The 14,619-nt window shown below is 46.5% G+C and overlaps 1 protein-coding gene across 2 annotated transcripts in view; it reads right to left on the bottom strand.

The window, feature by feature from the left end:
- RNF5 (ring finger protein 5) overlaps nucleotides 1-14,619 on the bottom strand; it is a 42,963-nt gene that overhangs the window by 12,113 nt on the left and 16,231 nt on the right. The window contains exons 4-5 of one of the 2 annotated variants that reach the window (XM_086924517.1): nucleotides 12,330-12,384; nucleotides 12,065-12,179 (exon numbers count right to left, since the gene is read on the bottom strand). In XM_086924517.1, the coding sequence (XP_086780643.1) occupies nucleotides 12,065-12,179; nucleotides 12,330-12,384 (170 nt within the window). The remainder of the gene's footprint in view (nucleotides 1-12,064; nucleotides 12,180-12,329; nucleotides 12,385-14,619) is intronic. The other variant, XM_086924518.1, reaches the window with a different exon arrangement.

The following is a 14,619-nucleotide window of genomic DNA, read 5'->3' as shown; positions in this document are numbered from 1 at the left end:
ATGGATGGATGTGATGAGGTCTAACAGGCGCATTTATGGTTGTCAAAAGATGATGATGAGTACCACCAGTTTCTAGAAACTTTTGTCGGAAGGGGGTCCTTACCCCTAAAAAGGTTTTACAAGGGGGTCTCGACATCAAAAAGTTTGAAGACCTCTGGTCTAGGGAGATCAGCCATAAACAAATTTAAAAAGACATGGAGCAAGTACACAGCCTTGTTTCAGACCAGTCTTAGTATCAAGATGGCGGGTAGTACTTCTGCCATCTCAGATTTTTGATCTGAACCCATGTATTAGAATATAACAATTTAATCATATCCAGCAATTGTTTTGGGATACCCCAATCCAAAAGTTTAGCCCATAGCAATTTTCGAGGAACAGAATCGAAAGCGGCTTTAAAGTCGACAAAACAAATATAAAACTTATGCTTTCTATATTTTGCCCTATGGCCTAGTATAGACTGTAAAATCAAGCTTGTGCTGGTTGATTCTCCTCTTTTAAAACCGGTTTGGAAAGCTGGAATTAATTTGTTTCTTGAGGCCCAATCTTCCAGATCTTCAAGAAGGCAACTCGCAAAAAAATTTGCCTCCACATCAGTCAATGCAATCAGTCGATAGTTTGTAGGATTGTCTTGAGGGCCTCTTTCATATATTGGCTGGATTATGCTTCCTTGCCATGAGTCAGGAACTGATCCCGATTTAATGACGTCATTAAATAAAATCGTTAGACCCTCAGGCGAATACTTAAGATTTGCTTTAAAAATTGAATTTGGAATCCCATTGGGGCCAGGCGCTTCGTTTGTTTTTTTGACTTGCTCTACATGTCAAAACTCTGAGGTTCCGTTTGGGCAATGAGCGGGGCATGCTCCTTAGACCGTAAGACCTCAATATGTGACTCTGATTGAACATTAGCCTGGTCAGAACCGTATTTTCAGGATTCATCTCTACTTGATATATTTGTCTTCTGTCAGAGAATGTTGGAGTAGAGCTGTAAGGCTGAAGGTGCAACATAGATTATAGATCAAAGAAGCCCAACAAGATTCGCACTGTTCCCCCTATTACTGCTATTTTCCCGATTGTTACTTTTGATACCCCATTGTTCAAATTGGGTTTTGTTTTCTAAGATAATACTAATTAGGTCTGCTCGGTGCCAGGTTGTAACAGTTATCTCTTTCTTAATGTTGTTAAGATCGTGCTTGAATTCGACTGAATCCAAGTCATCAGATGTTAAATCTTTGAGCTCACGAATAGCGTTCAGCAGTTTCAAAATATTCCCTCGGTTCAAGATATCATATGATCCTCTAGTGGTGTACTGTGTATAAAATACTAATTGCATTACTGGATCGAATGATTCATCAGTCTTTAATTTCTCCTTTTTTGTATTGTCATTTTTCTCCAATATCAGCTGCAAATCAGGAGTGACCCCTTTGCCAAACACTGAATCATCGACTTAATTAGTTCAGGAGGTACTGTGTACTTGATGTTAATTGTGCTACTTTACGGAAAGGCAACATTGTTGGCAGCGTTTCTTATGACCGCATGTTGCTCTCCACAGGGTTGTTCAATTCCTCTGTGAGCATTGTCTTGACCCCTCACTTGTAAGTTAGTTGTTACAGTGATTTTACAGCATATACTGTTGTGAAGTACTTCGGAAAGATGGTCATGTTGGGGTTTACTGGATACACTGCATATGCCGGCTATCGTTTTTCCACCGCAGGATTCCAGGGGTCTAAAGATTGGATTTGATTTGATTTGATTTGGACTTGTAGAGCGCATGGCTGCCCTGGAGCGTCCCAGCGCTAATCCTAATCTGAACCTGATGAACTCAAGCGAGATGCAGAGTTAGGGGATGGTAGGGAACAGAAAGGTTTTGAGTGCTCTTCTAAATTTCAGATGACCCGGTTCCATTCGGAGTTCTCTAGGAAGGGCATTCCATTTATTTGACACATTCAGTGAGAACCGGCGGCCTCCTGTTCGTGCCTTCCTCACTCTTGGAACAATGGCCAGATTTTCTCTATCTGAGCGAAGGGCCCTGGTCGACTTGTAAGGTCGGATCAGTCCTCTTAAGGCCGGAGGGCCTTTACCCTGGATACATTTCTTTCTCAGTGTGCTCTATTGGCAAGGTGTTGGCGGAGGATTTTTTTTAAATGTTTTGATTTATTGTGTGCTTTCCTCAGTCTTTTTCTTGCCCTTTTAGTTAAACCCTCTGAATTTGTTTTAGGAATTGAAGTATGGATCGAGGTAGTTTGCTGAACAATAACTTCATCTACTGAAGTTTGATCCATAGATTTGTTTCCTTCGTTCAGAATCAATCTGCAGACTCTTATTCCCAGAAGCAACTCTGTGGTAGATGCATAAATGTATCCATCACTTCATCCACTCCACTGGTAGGAGGAAGTCACAAGTACACGAATAAAAGAAAGAAGCCACAAAGCAATGGGAAATGAGAGTGACATCCTGATTTAACAGCATATGTCTGCTTTAAAAAAGCACGTGCCCTGCACTGACTGCTAAGGAGTATCCCTTAGACTGATGGTGAAGAGAAGTGATGTTAAATTAGGGGTGTGTGTGTAACCCGCTTATTTTGCTGGAGCGTAATTATGCGCAACTACAGCAAAATTACACAAGGAGCATTATTTTGAAAATGGAACAAAGAATGCATTTTGCGATGAATATAGCGCTAAAGGCAACAACGCAAAAACAGTAGCCAGCAGGTGCTCACACTAAGTTTGTTGTTCGTGCTCCTGATGTGGGAGCACGAGCATGTAGGATTTTAGTGCCAAATCACTCATAATTACGCAAGCGGGAATAAAAACTCTATTTTCAGTAATTTTGTGGCAAAATGGTAATGCAAAATTACTGAAATTTCTCCAATTACTCCAGTGTTAATAAAGTCTCACACAGGCCAACATAATATCCTTAGAGCTGGCTGACCCACAGAGCCTTCTGCTTTGTGGGAACAGGCTGCCATGCAGGTGCTTTACAAGCAGCAACAGGTATGATAGTTTTCAGCATCATGAGCTGTACCTTTGGTTTTGTTTGGTTGAGTAAACAAAAGGTCTGCTTCACACCAAAGGCGACATTTTACAATTTGTACTGGAGCAGATAATAGTTCTTATGGCCAATTGAAAGGCGTGCAGCCAGTCAGAGGCCATAGCTATCAAAATGCTGGTCTTCAAACTGATAAACCTAAGGAAAAGATCCTTCATGCAGAAATTGATGCATCAAAGCAGCACACAACTGCTTTGGGTTCACCAAGTGTATATGAAAAGCTTCCTGTCCCACTCTGGCGAGCTGAAGAAAGGAAGCAATTCTATGACAGGAAGAATATGAAACTAGAGATGTAAGAACAGGGATGCCAAATAAACAGAGGACTTTAAATCAAGCTTCTGTGAAGAAGCATGTCATCTGTGCACAAATTGGAAAGGGTATCCCAGTATTCAAGTTAGTACCATAGGCAAATTCGATGTCAGAGCACCAAGGATCCACAATAGAATAGATCCTGCAAGCCCCTCCAAGAAAATGGGAAAGACTGGAATTTTAAAATTGAATTATGCAGCCTGGTTTGCAAGTAAGCTGCTATGGCTGCCTTGACTGCACGCACGGATGTGTACATTAAACAGCTTTGGTTTCAGGTTAGCAAAAATGTGGCAGAGGATAGCAGAAAGGCTCATTTAGAGAAAACTGCAAATAACTAACATTCTATGCCAGGTGTTGGACTTGGCCCTTTTGGCAGGGTCATCCCTGAACGTTTTGCCTTCCTCCTGTATTTTTTCTGACCTGTTGGTTGTTTTATGACTCTGGGCACTTTACCAGTGCTGATCAGTGCTTAAGTGCATATGCTCTCCCTATAGTAAATAGGTGTATGGATTAGTGACCCCAAGATTGGCTGGTTTGGTTTACTGGTCAGACCATAGTACAGTACACTGCGTGTGCCCAGGGCTTGTAAATCAACTGCTGCTGGTGGGCTTGCAGCACTGGTTGTGCCAGTGCCGCACAGAAGCCGCCTGTAAAAGTGTGTCCCAGGTCTGCCATTGCAGAGCCTGTGTGCAGTCTGGTACTGCCATGTTGACTGGCAAGTGCACCCACTTGCCAGTCCTGAAACCTTCCCTTTTATGCATATTAGTCACCCCTATGGTAGGCCCATGGGAAGGGTGCATTGTAGGTCCTAGTCAGCACTCTCCCCCGGCAGATCCTCGTGGTAGGGCAGCGTCCTGAGCCTTCCTGCAGGCTGGTGTTCGTGCCTACAGCTCGAACCCAGAAGGTACCCTTTCCTCAGTGCCCCGTGTTTTTGCATCTAGTGCCCCTTCTAATGTAATCTATCTCTGCCTCTAGTGCCCCTTTTTAATTTAATATCTCTGCCTCCATTGTACTGGTTTCTTTACTTGTTGTCAGTGCCCTGCCACTTGGGCTTCGCGCTATTTCTCCCCTTGCGCGTCACTGTTCCCTGCGCCCCCGCCTCAGCCCTGTTTCCCGCCTCCCTACCTTCTGTCTCACCCTCCTCTCCCTCCCCTACTTATGGCGGTCGTACCGAAGGCACGTACCGCGTCCAGCACCGTGAACCCCTGGCCCCCACGAACGCCACAACACCGCTACCCGGCCTACTCCCTCCACGCACTTAACACCGGACGACTGCACACCTGAATCCTGGCCACCCCGAAGGACCCTTCTCCTGCCAGAGCTGCAGCTTCACCAGCCTCTGCCACCAATCTGCCCACCGCGACAGGACGCAACCACCTCCGATGCAAACACGCAGTCGAACTCTGGGACCTGCTCGACATATTCCTCCCCGGACGTCGCCTACCTGACAGAGACCTGGATGAATGCCTCCTCGGCACCCGACAGTTATAGCCACCCCAGACAGCTACAAGATCACACGCAGGGACCGCACCAACAGAGTAGGAGGGGGAATCGTCACCACCCTCAGGGTCTCAACCAGCACCGACGACACCCTCAGCACCACTGAACACCTGCACTTCCAGATCCACAACGATCCCAACACCACCCTTGGAGGAACTCCTGTCTACAGACCCTCCGGACCCTGGCCCTAGTTCAGCGACTCCATCGCCGACTTAGTCAGCACGCACTCCCTAGCCTCCACAGACTACATCCTGCTCGGAGACCTGAACTTTCACCTCGAGAACGACGACCCCACCAGCTCCACCACCCTGATTGACAACCTCGGACTCAGACAGCTCGTCACAACGCCCACCCACTTAACCAAGCACACGCTCTATCCCATCTTCTCTGCAAGCCCCCACGTCACCTTCAGCCACACCACCTTCAGCCACACCACCGAACTCGACTGGACTGACCATCACTGCATCCACTTCACGTTCCTGGAACCCACCACGCACCACATCACTCAACAGTTCCCCTGCCACAGCTGGAGCAAAATCACCAAAGACCAGCTTAACACCAACCACACCCGAAGCCCACCCGCCCACCCCACCACCGCCGCCCGCAACCTTAGACGTTGATCGACAAGTGCACCAACACTCTCGCCCTGATCAAGAAACCCTCCAACAGACACACCAACAAGAAAGCCAGCTGGTTCACCACAGACCTCCAGGCCTCCAAGCAAACCTGCCGTACACTAGAGAAGAAATGGCACAGCGGACAGATACCAGACAGCTATGCATACCAGAAGAACGCCATCCGCAGACTCCATCACTTCAAAAGAGCCTCTTTCAAGGACCGACTCAACAACAACACGCACAACAGCAAAGAGCTCTTCAACATCGTTAAGGAACTCTCCAACCCAAGCTCCAACACCAACTACATCTCACCATCGCTAGACCTGTGCAACTCCCTTGCCACCTTCTTCCATTGCAAGATCACAGACATCCATGACCGCTTCAACAACCTGACCGCCCCGGCAACCACCAACACCTCAGACCCCGCGGCCACCACCCACATCGATCCCCTGCTCACCTGGACCAACATAAACGACGACGACACCATCAAAATCATGAACACAGTCAGAGCCATGCCCACACCAAATCTTCAACAAAGCTAGCGCCACCATCGCACCCCATCTCCGCAAGACCATCAACATCTCCTTCAAGACCGCGACCTTCCTGTGAGGCTGGAAGCATGCAAAGATCAACGCCTTACTGAAGAAACCCAAGCGAGACCCGAAGGACCTCATGAACTTCCGGCCCATCTCACTGCTCCTGTTCCCAGCAAAGGTCATCGAGAAGACAGTCAACAGACAGCTGACCCGCTACCACGAGGAGAACAACACCCTGGACCCATCCCAGTTCGGGTTCCGCATCAACCACAGTACAGAGACTGCCCTCATTGCAGCCAACGATGACATCAGGGCCCTGCTGGACAGCGGCGAAACTGCGGCCCTCATCCTCCTGGACCTATCAGCCGCCTTCGATACGGTCTGCCACCGCACCCTTTGCACACGCCTCAACGAAGGAATGAAAGCCTTCGCCGAGTGGATGAAGAACAGCCATGTGAAGCTGAACTCGGACAAGACAGAGGTTCTCATCCTCGGCTCCACCCCCTCAGCCTGTGACGACTCCTGGTGGCTGACCGCACTGGGAGCAGCACCGACTCCCATCAAACATGCACGCAACCTGGAGTTCATCCTCAACTCAACACTCTCCTTGACAAAGCAAGTCAACGCCGTCTCGTCCTTCTGCTTCAACACCCTCCGTATGCTCCGCAAGATCTACTGGTGGATCCCCACCGAAACAAGAAGAACGGTCAACTAGGCCCTTGTCCGCAGCAGACTGGACTACGGCAACGCCCTCTACGCGGGAACGACAGCCAAGCTCCAGAAAAGACTCAAACGCATACAGAACGCCTCGTCATCCCCCGCCACAGCGACATCACTGCCCACCTGAGAAACCTGCACTGGCTCCCCATCAACAAGAGGATCACCTTCAAGCTCCTCACCAACGCACACAAAGCACACCACAACACCCGACCAGCATACCTCAACAGACGACTCACCTTCTAAACCACGAACAGACCGCTCCGCTCCACCGACCTCGCCACCGTCCCTAGCATCAGAAGAGCAAAACCAGCGGCAGATCGTTCTCCCACCTCGCCGCCAAAACCTGGAACACCCTCCCCATCCTCCTACGGCAGACCCCGGACCTACTAACCTACAGGCGGCTTCTCAAGACCTGGCTATTCTAGCAGAAGCAGCACCACTCCCCCCCCCCCCTCAGCACCTTGAGACCCTCACAGGTGAGTAGTGTGCCTTACAAATGTTCTGATTGATTGTGGCATGTCCTAATAGTGAATTACAACCATTTTCGTTTTTCACTATTGCAAGGCTGCCTATTCACCAAAGACCAGAATGGGCAGTTTGATTATTACATCTTATAATCCTATCTGACTCAGGGAACTAGGTAAAAATTCGAATTTAGTATGCCTGAACTCAGAATGATAAAATGCATCTTTTAATGAAGTTAGTTTTTGAACATTCTGTGTGTGAAAATACCACTTTTGGAAAGTAGGTATTAACTTGCCTAACTATCCATGCCTGCCTCTGCTAGGTTGTGTATTCCTTGTCTGGAGTTTGAGTGACAGGGGATGGGGGATTCCAGGAGACAGAGTGAGTCAGCACAGGGCTGAATAGAGAGATCTGCATGTACATGGGTGGCAGGAGTTGCACCTGGGACCTGAATAGGGCTGTGCCTTCCCTCCACAATGCTGGCTCCACCTCCTGTGGTGTGTCTGATGTCCCTGGCCTACACTGTGAAAGGAAAGAAGGAGTCTTGTCAACAAAGTGCTCTAGGACTGACCAGAACCAGTTTGTACTAGGCAAAGGCCTCTCTGCCTTCAGAGAACAAAGAATAGGTGTATAAAAGGGGGGACCCAAACCCCAGAACTTTAGATCACTTTTGGTAAACAAAAAGAATCCTTTATTATTATTATTATTGCATTTATTGAGCGCACAGCTACCCGGGGGTTTCCCGGCGCTTGCCTTGGGAACCCGTCCTGGCTTTTCCCTGTGAGATAGCCCCTACAGGGCATCCCCAAGGTGAACGCCAGGAATCCCGCCGCAGGGGGGCCATTGTGGAGATTAAGCAAGCTTAATGCCCAGAGTTGCAGAGTGAGAACCCATGATTAGAGCAGGCACCGAAGCGAGAATTATCGAGTCCGTGGACATTTGAGCTCAAGACCCTGCCGCGTCGGGAATTGAACCCTGGTCCCGGGTCTGATCTCAGCTTCCGGGTCTGCCTGCTCTACACCGTGAGCCACACTTCTCCTTTGAGGAGGAGAGGAACCAGAGGAACTGAGGAAGAGACTATCCCTAAGCTGAGTGATGTCTGGGGGATTGGCCTGCAGTGGTTACCGGACTGCTAAAGAAAGGAGGAAGGACTTAGTGCTACATACAACTTGTGAAGGATCTCCAAGGGCTTGAGATAGAGCTTGCCTCCTGCTGAAGTCTCAGGGACAACAGACTTCACCCGCCAGCTCCCCAAAAGTTCTTTGGAAGTGCCTGAAGTTGTGTTAGGCCTTCTGACGGACTGCGTGTCGCAAGGAGCTGGAAGCGCGACTCACAAAGGAAAAGCGCGTAACGCCGCAGCCACTGTCATCGCATTGCTGAAGGGTGCCGTCGCTGTCGCTTCGCAGCACAGAAGCGTCTTGCATCACCGGAGAAGAGGATCGATGTTGCATCAGACGCCACCACATCGGAGAAGCGTGTCGCCACCGCAGCCATTGTCGTCGCATCACTGAAGAAGGGTGTCGCTGCTGCAGCTGTCGCATCGCCAAAATGCCCTTGCATCGCTGAAGAGGATCGATGTCGCATTAGACGCCGCTGATTCACCAGGAAGCGTGTTGCAGAGCCTGTCGTGGCTCAGAATAATCGTCGAGTCACCGCATGGCCGCCAGGCGTGCACGCATCACATCGCATCAAGAAGACAACATCAATTTGTTCATTGCACTGGATCTTGATCGCATCACGGCGCTGCTGGTCGCATTGCCACAGAAGCGCAGTAAGAAACAGACACCTCACCTCCCCACGCCGACAAGAACAGACGCATCCCCTACGCATCAGTAGAGGCCCAACACATCACTGTTCTTGCGTGTAAGGAACCGACTCATCACCTTCCCTGCAACACTTTCGTTGTATAGTGTGACGCATCCAAAGGTACATTGAACTCTAAGTGTCTTATTTTACATCTTAAGAGAACTAACCTAATTCTACCATTTTTGAAGTACAGTATTGTGGATTTTTGTCGTTTGTGGTCTTGTATTAAGTCTATATAAAAATACTTATTTTTTATACTACAACTTGTGTGTCTGCCCCTCTGTAGGGTTGTCACTGGGTTACTGTATGTGTTCACAAATGCTTTACACACTGCCTCGGAGATAAGCCTGTCTGCTTGTACCAAGCGAGTGAGCAGGGGTTATTTTAGGAGTGCACCCACTTACCTCGACTAGACGCAAGGGCCCCTATTTGGAAAAAGGTACCTACCTCTGCCAACTAGAGACCCCCAAATCTAACACCAGGCAATGTCTCCACGCTACTGCATAACCCGTACCAGAATTCTAGCGTCTCAGGAGGAAACCGGCAGGTTCAGTAATTTTAGAACCGGGTCGTCTCTTGTTCCTGCAGCTCAACTTGTGTGGCAGAGGAGACCTCAGGATAGTTGGAGAAACGTGAATACCAAGGCCATCTTGTAGCGACAAAGATGTATTTGAGCACTTGATGTATCTTCCTGGCCCCCTGTGGGGGTATATGTAGAGGGATAGAGTGTAAACCAAGCTCTCTAACCAATCTTCCCACAGTCTTTTTGCATTACCCTGGGTGAGCAGGTATGGTACCATTTCTTTTCTTCTGTGGCAAACAGGCTGGTGCCGGGCATGTACTGTGCCAGGAATCATTCATTCAGACCATGACTAATAATTTTATATTGGTCTGTATTTTGACAATAATGCTAGACCCTGCTAGACCTATAGGGTCTAGCACGGTCATTGAGAAGTCCACCCGCAGCAATGGGCAGACTTGTGAAAGTACACAGTTGTTAAATAAGGCTTGAGATTCCATACATTTGGGCTCCACCTCACAGCACTATGGTGACGGTAAAGTAAAGATTCCCTATCTTTATTTGGGACCTATTAATCAATGGATGAATCTCCCACACTGCGAGGATACCACCTCACTCTTCCCCAGACAGACATTTAACAGCGAGGAGAAAGTTATCCCACAGCACACTTTGGTGCCTCCTCTTACCCAAGGGCACTTCACTTGTAACGCAATGAGCCTTTCTGGTTCCTCCACCATGCTGCCATAGATACTGTACTGGACGCGAAGGAAGGGTCTAGCAGTCATGATAGTTCTTCCCCCGATTAATAGCGATGCCTCTTCCTTCAAACAACTGAAAACACTCTTGCCAGCTGTTTGGCTGTGAGAATTCTATAGATTCCTATTTCTTAGTGGCCTCTGCATCTGCCTCAAAGGTTATACTTCTCCAGTGACCCCCTGCTTATTTTCCATGTTCAATAAACAATGTCCGAACTGACGGTAACAAAGACTTCCTTCTATTCCAAGGCTGATGTTGATTTGTTTAAGATTTACCTGGAGCCTCTTACACAATCACCAATCATCTCACAGATCCAAGTCTTCGTGCCTCAAAAGGTCCTCCCATCCAATCCAGTGACAACCTAGGTGTTTGGTGTACAGCAGCGAAGAATCCGAAAACAGTTGTCTATTGAAAGCTTCTTTTAATACTTTAGTCACAGTGTTCACTCGGTGAGGTGGGTGATGGACTTTACGCATTGAGATTAAAGCCAACCAGGATGCACCTCTACTAGCCTCTGTTTCATCAGTACCAGTGCCTTTCCAGCACTCGCCTCTGCCATACACTTTAAATTCTTGACTTCGTGACAAGGTAATCATTTGACATATGCACACCCTACTCCTACTTTCTTTTAGGAGCCAGTAGGACTCTTTAAGATTCTGGGCAGATGCTCTTGCCATATAAAGAGGGAAGTTACACTCTGAATCTTTATCCTCTATACCCTGTTTTTACATCGCTTACAAAAAGGCTAATTCCCACTCAGTCTCACAAAGGTTGGCCAGATCGATATCCGGACAAAGAGAGGAAGGAATAAGCAGGCCAGCAATGCCCATGAACAGTCAGTGATCTCGCACACCAACAAGTAGGAAAGGCCAACTCCAAGTGGCCTGATGTTCCCACACCTAGTAAAACTACCGGTGAAGGCATGGTCTGGCCTCCACTCAGCCGCTCCAGCTCCAGGGGGTTGGGAGGTTGTAGCAGAGTGCAGACAATTCCCCCCACCCCAGAGTTGTCAAAGCCTCCTCTCTCTGCAGATGCCATTTCCACCTTCCATTTAAACTATCCACATGCTAACAGCAGGTGGTAGTAATTCATGCATTTATCTGTGGATTGGTCAAAACATTTGGAAAAAGGAACAAATTAATTTCCAATGCCGGGTACAAAACAACATCTTAATGGCTGGATTTATGTACAGGAATACAGACAAAATAAAGATTCAGGCCGACCCTAAACTTCCACCCAAAACAGGCCCTATTGTAATGATGGCCTCAAGAAGATTGTCATTCTTGCATATCCAGCCCCAACGTTAGAATGTAAGTTTTGTATAAAATGTTTTTCAGCTGCAGCACTAGCAAACATCGAAGACATATTTCGAATGGGTGTACCTTTTGACAATAGTGTTTTCCTACACCATCCGGTTAACTGCCATGTCCTTGTAAACAGGAATTTCTATTAACTAGTATAGCCTCATTAAAAGATCCCCATTTCCACCTTTCTTAATGACCAAGGTAAGAGGACATATATAAGTAAATGATATTGCAACAAAAGGCCTGTTACGAGTGCATAGTGTAACGTTTTTCACTGCGACCCATCCAGTGTCAAATAACAAGATACATGAGGTATGCTCAAGAAAGACAGAACAAAATGAAGACTAGTAAACAACTAAATAAAACTGGAAAGTAATAAACTGAGCAACAATCTCAAAACATAGTTTTCTTAGATCTGGCTAGGAGACCCGACTCCTCAAAACGGTGCCTCCCTCTCTATCCCAAGGCTCGAATTAGGGACTACTACCTGCTCTGTGAAAGTAGTCGTTGGTGTTGAACACTGTGGTGAAGAGGCCAAAGGGGAAGGCACCAATGCCAAAGGACATGTGAAAGCCGGTGTCTCCAAAGCTTTGGAAGCCCTGCAAGACAAGGAGGGAGAGCTTTAGTAAGGGGAGTAACATTATGCACTTGTACAGTTTAGTGATAGTCAAAGCAGATAAAGAATGTAACAGCTGCTACACATGAAAAGGTGCAACGAATCCACAAGGATTTCTCAATCAATAACTCACCCCTCTGCTCTCTGGCTCTGGCCTCTGTCCTTGAGGTCGTGGTGGTGTCTTTAACCTGTTGAGTGAAAAGACAATTTATGTCAAAGATGAGTTTATCATGAAACTAAATGTGATGCTTTCTCCACTCATTATTTTGGCTCTGATCCAGTGATTATGACAGGCAGTGCCTGCCTACAGTACAGTCTTCCAATTATCAACAAGGTGGGCATCATGAGTAGCCTCAAAGTACCTTCAATGCGCTTTACCTCCCCCACACTGGAGCCCATGCTCCTACTGTTGAGGGAGGGCAGCAAACAGTCTCCATGCCGACCCCTGCCTTGGTAAATTCATTACAGCACCCAATACTACACAATGCCTTAAATCTGGGCACCACAGATTAGCAACAGATGCGAATTACTACTGGCATGGATGCAGGACTACTAGTTCAATGCCCAGAGCTTGAAGAAAGACCAAATCACCATGCAATGATGGAAACTTAAGGTGTAAAATCAACGGATAGGTGTGGTTTTACGCTGCGCACTAACCTGAGCAGGGCTCAAAATGTAAGACATTAAAGAAGGGGGATTAGGAACTGCACACATTTTCAACGCCATGTTTTTGGGGGATGAACAAGTTGCCTGTTCTTTAGTTCCATTGCCTCATACTCCTACCCTGCAAGGGTTCTTCTGGTGGTTCTAAAAGGGATCCCATGTTTTGTCCTCCTCGTCTTCATCTCAAGTCCCCATGCTCTCCACTTCTGTTTCATTCTGGCCTTTTCGACTGCAAATAACTACCTCTTGGGATATCCTCAAGCAGGTTGCACCAACACAGTACCTAGGGAGCACCTTACAAGCTACCAACATGAACAGGCATTGGCAAAGTCAATAAGTCTCACCTATCCAGGGTTATTATTTTGTTTTTGGTTATTATTCCTGTACATGCATTCTTCGTTCACCCAGGTGTATAAATGATCTGTTAGATGTTCACACCTTAATTCAATGCCTATTAGACTGCCCATTTGACTCATGTTTTGATTATTGTTTTGGTATTGGTTATTATGCCTGTATATGATTATTGTACTTACTCCCCTTATGTCACTATGCTCCATCGTATAGCCCATTCCTCGTTCACTTAGGTTTATAAATGAGCTGTTATGGGTGCACTATTTGATCCAATGCCCATTATATTCCCCATGTTAGACTCATATTTTTGATTTGTTACCTTTCCCTCAAATTGTAAAGCGCTCTGATATCCTTCAGGATCAAGTTCGTGCTATATAAAACTTTATAAATAAATATCCAAGAGCTATTGGCTTTGCCAATGTGTTTTAGTCATGTAGAGTGGAGTGGCGTCAGAGTAGAGAGGAGTGTTGTGTGTAGAGTGGAGTGGCATAGAGTGCATGGGGTGGTAGCACATTAAACTGAAATTACCATTACACGTGAAAAGACATATGGTTTTACTAATAAAAGTATACAGCACACAAACGATATGATGAAATGTCATCACCTAGTGTATTGCTTTGATCGTATTAAACAATTTGTTTCCAAATTTAAGAATTACAAAAAAATGTGCTCTTTGTGCTTTCCCAAATCTGGTGTACTCCAAAGTATCTGCACAGATCATTTAAATTGTTGTGCACTAGAAAAAAGCCTTTGCTTTCATAACAAGAGTCACAAATCCTCTCACTTCGAAGTCAGAGAAAAAAAAGTAAACAAGCTCCCTCAGAAGACAGAGCACCTGACAATTGGCCTCTGTCTTTGAATGTACTGCAAATTCATCATTGTAAGATTACTGTGCATCAAATTTCGGGCAAGTGCCCCAATAACTAATCAAAATGTAGGGCACATGCCCCTTAAATGCAGATTCAGATCGTAATATGATGTGGTGTGTATTATATATACACACACAACATGCACTTGCTGAGACCTAAATATTACTCGTTCAAATATCATAATTATGCAATATTCATATTGATACAGTACTGTATTGCAGCATGTATATAGCGCTTTATGCCTCATGTTGAGACTACAAAGCACTTTCCAGGAACCAGGAGCAGAGTGGTAAACACTTCTGAACTGCATGGATGATATGAGGGTGTTGGTTGCTTTCTAGTTTACTGGGATGGTGGATTGGTGCAATGCGTAAAGATGAGTGTATGAGGTGGAATAGCAAGCTTCATATCTATCTATCTTTAAAAGTGTGGTCTGTGGGTCACTTTGATCCATTAGTCAATGTAACTGTACCATAGACATCCACTCAGTTATAAGTTTGCCCCATAGTGAAACAATGGCATTCAATTTCTTATGGAGAT

Source organism: Lissotriton vulgaris, chromosome 5, assembly GCF_964263255.1.
Source record: "Lissotriton vulgaris chromosome 5, aLisVul1.2, whole genome shotgun sequence".
NCBI classification, from domain to species: domain Eukaryota; kingdom Metazoa; phylum Chordata; class Amphibia; order Caudata; family Salamandridae; genus Lissotriton; species Lissotriton vulgaris.
The sequence above is the reverse complement of the archived record's forward strand: the minus strand, read 5'-3'. Positions and strand labels throughout refer to the sequence as shown.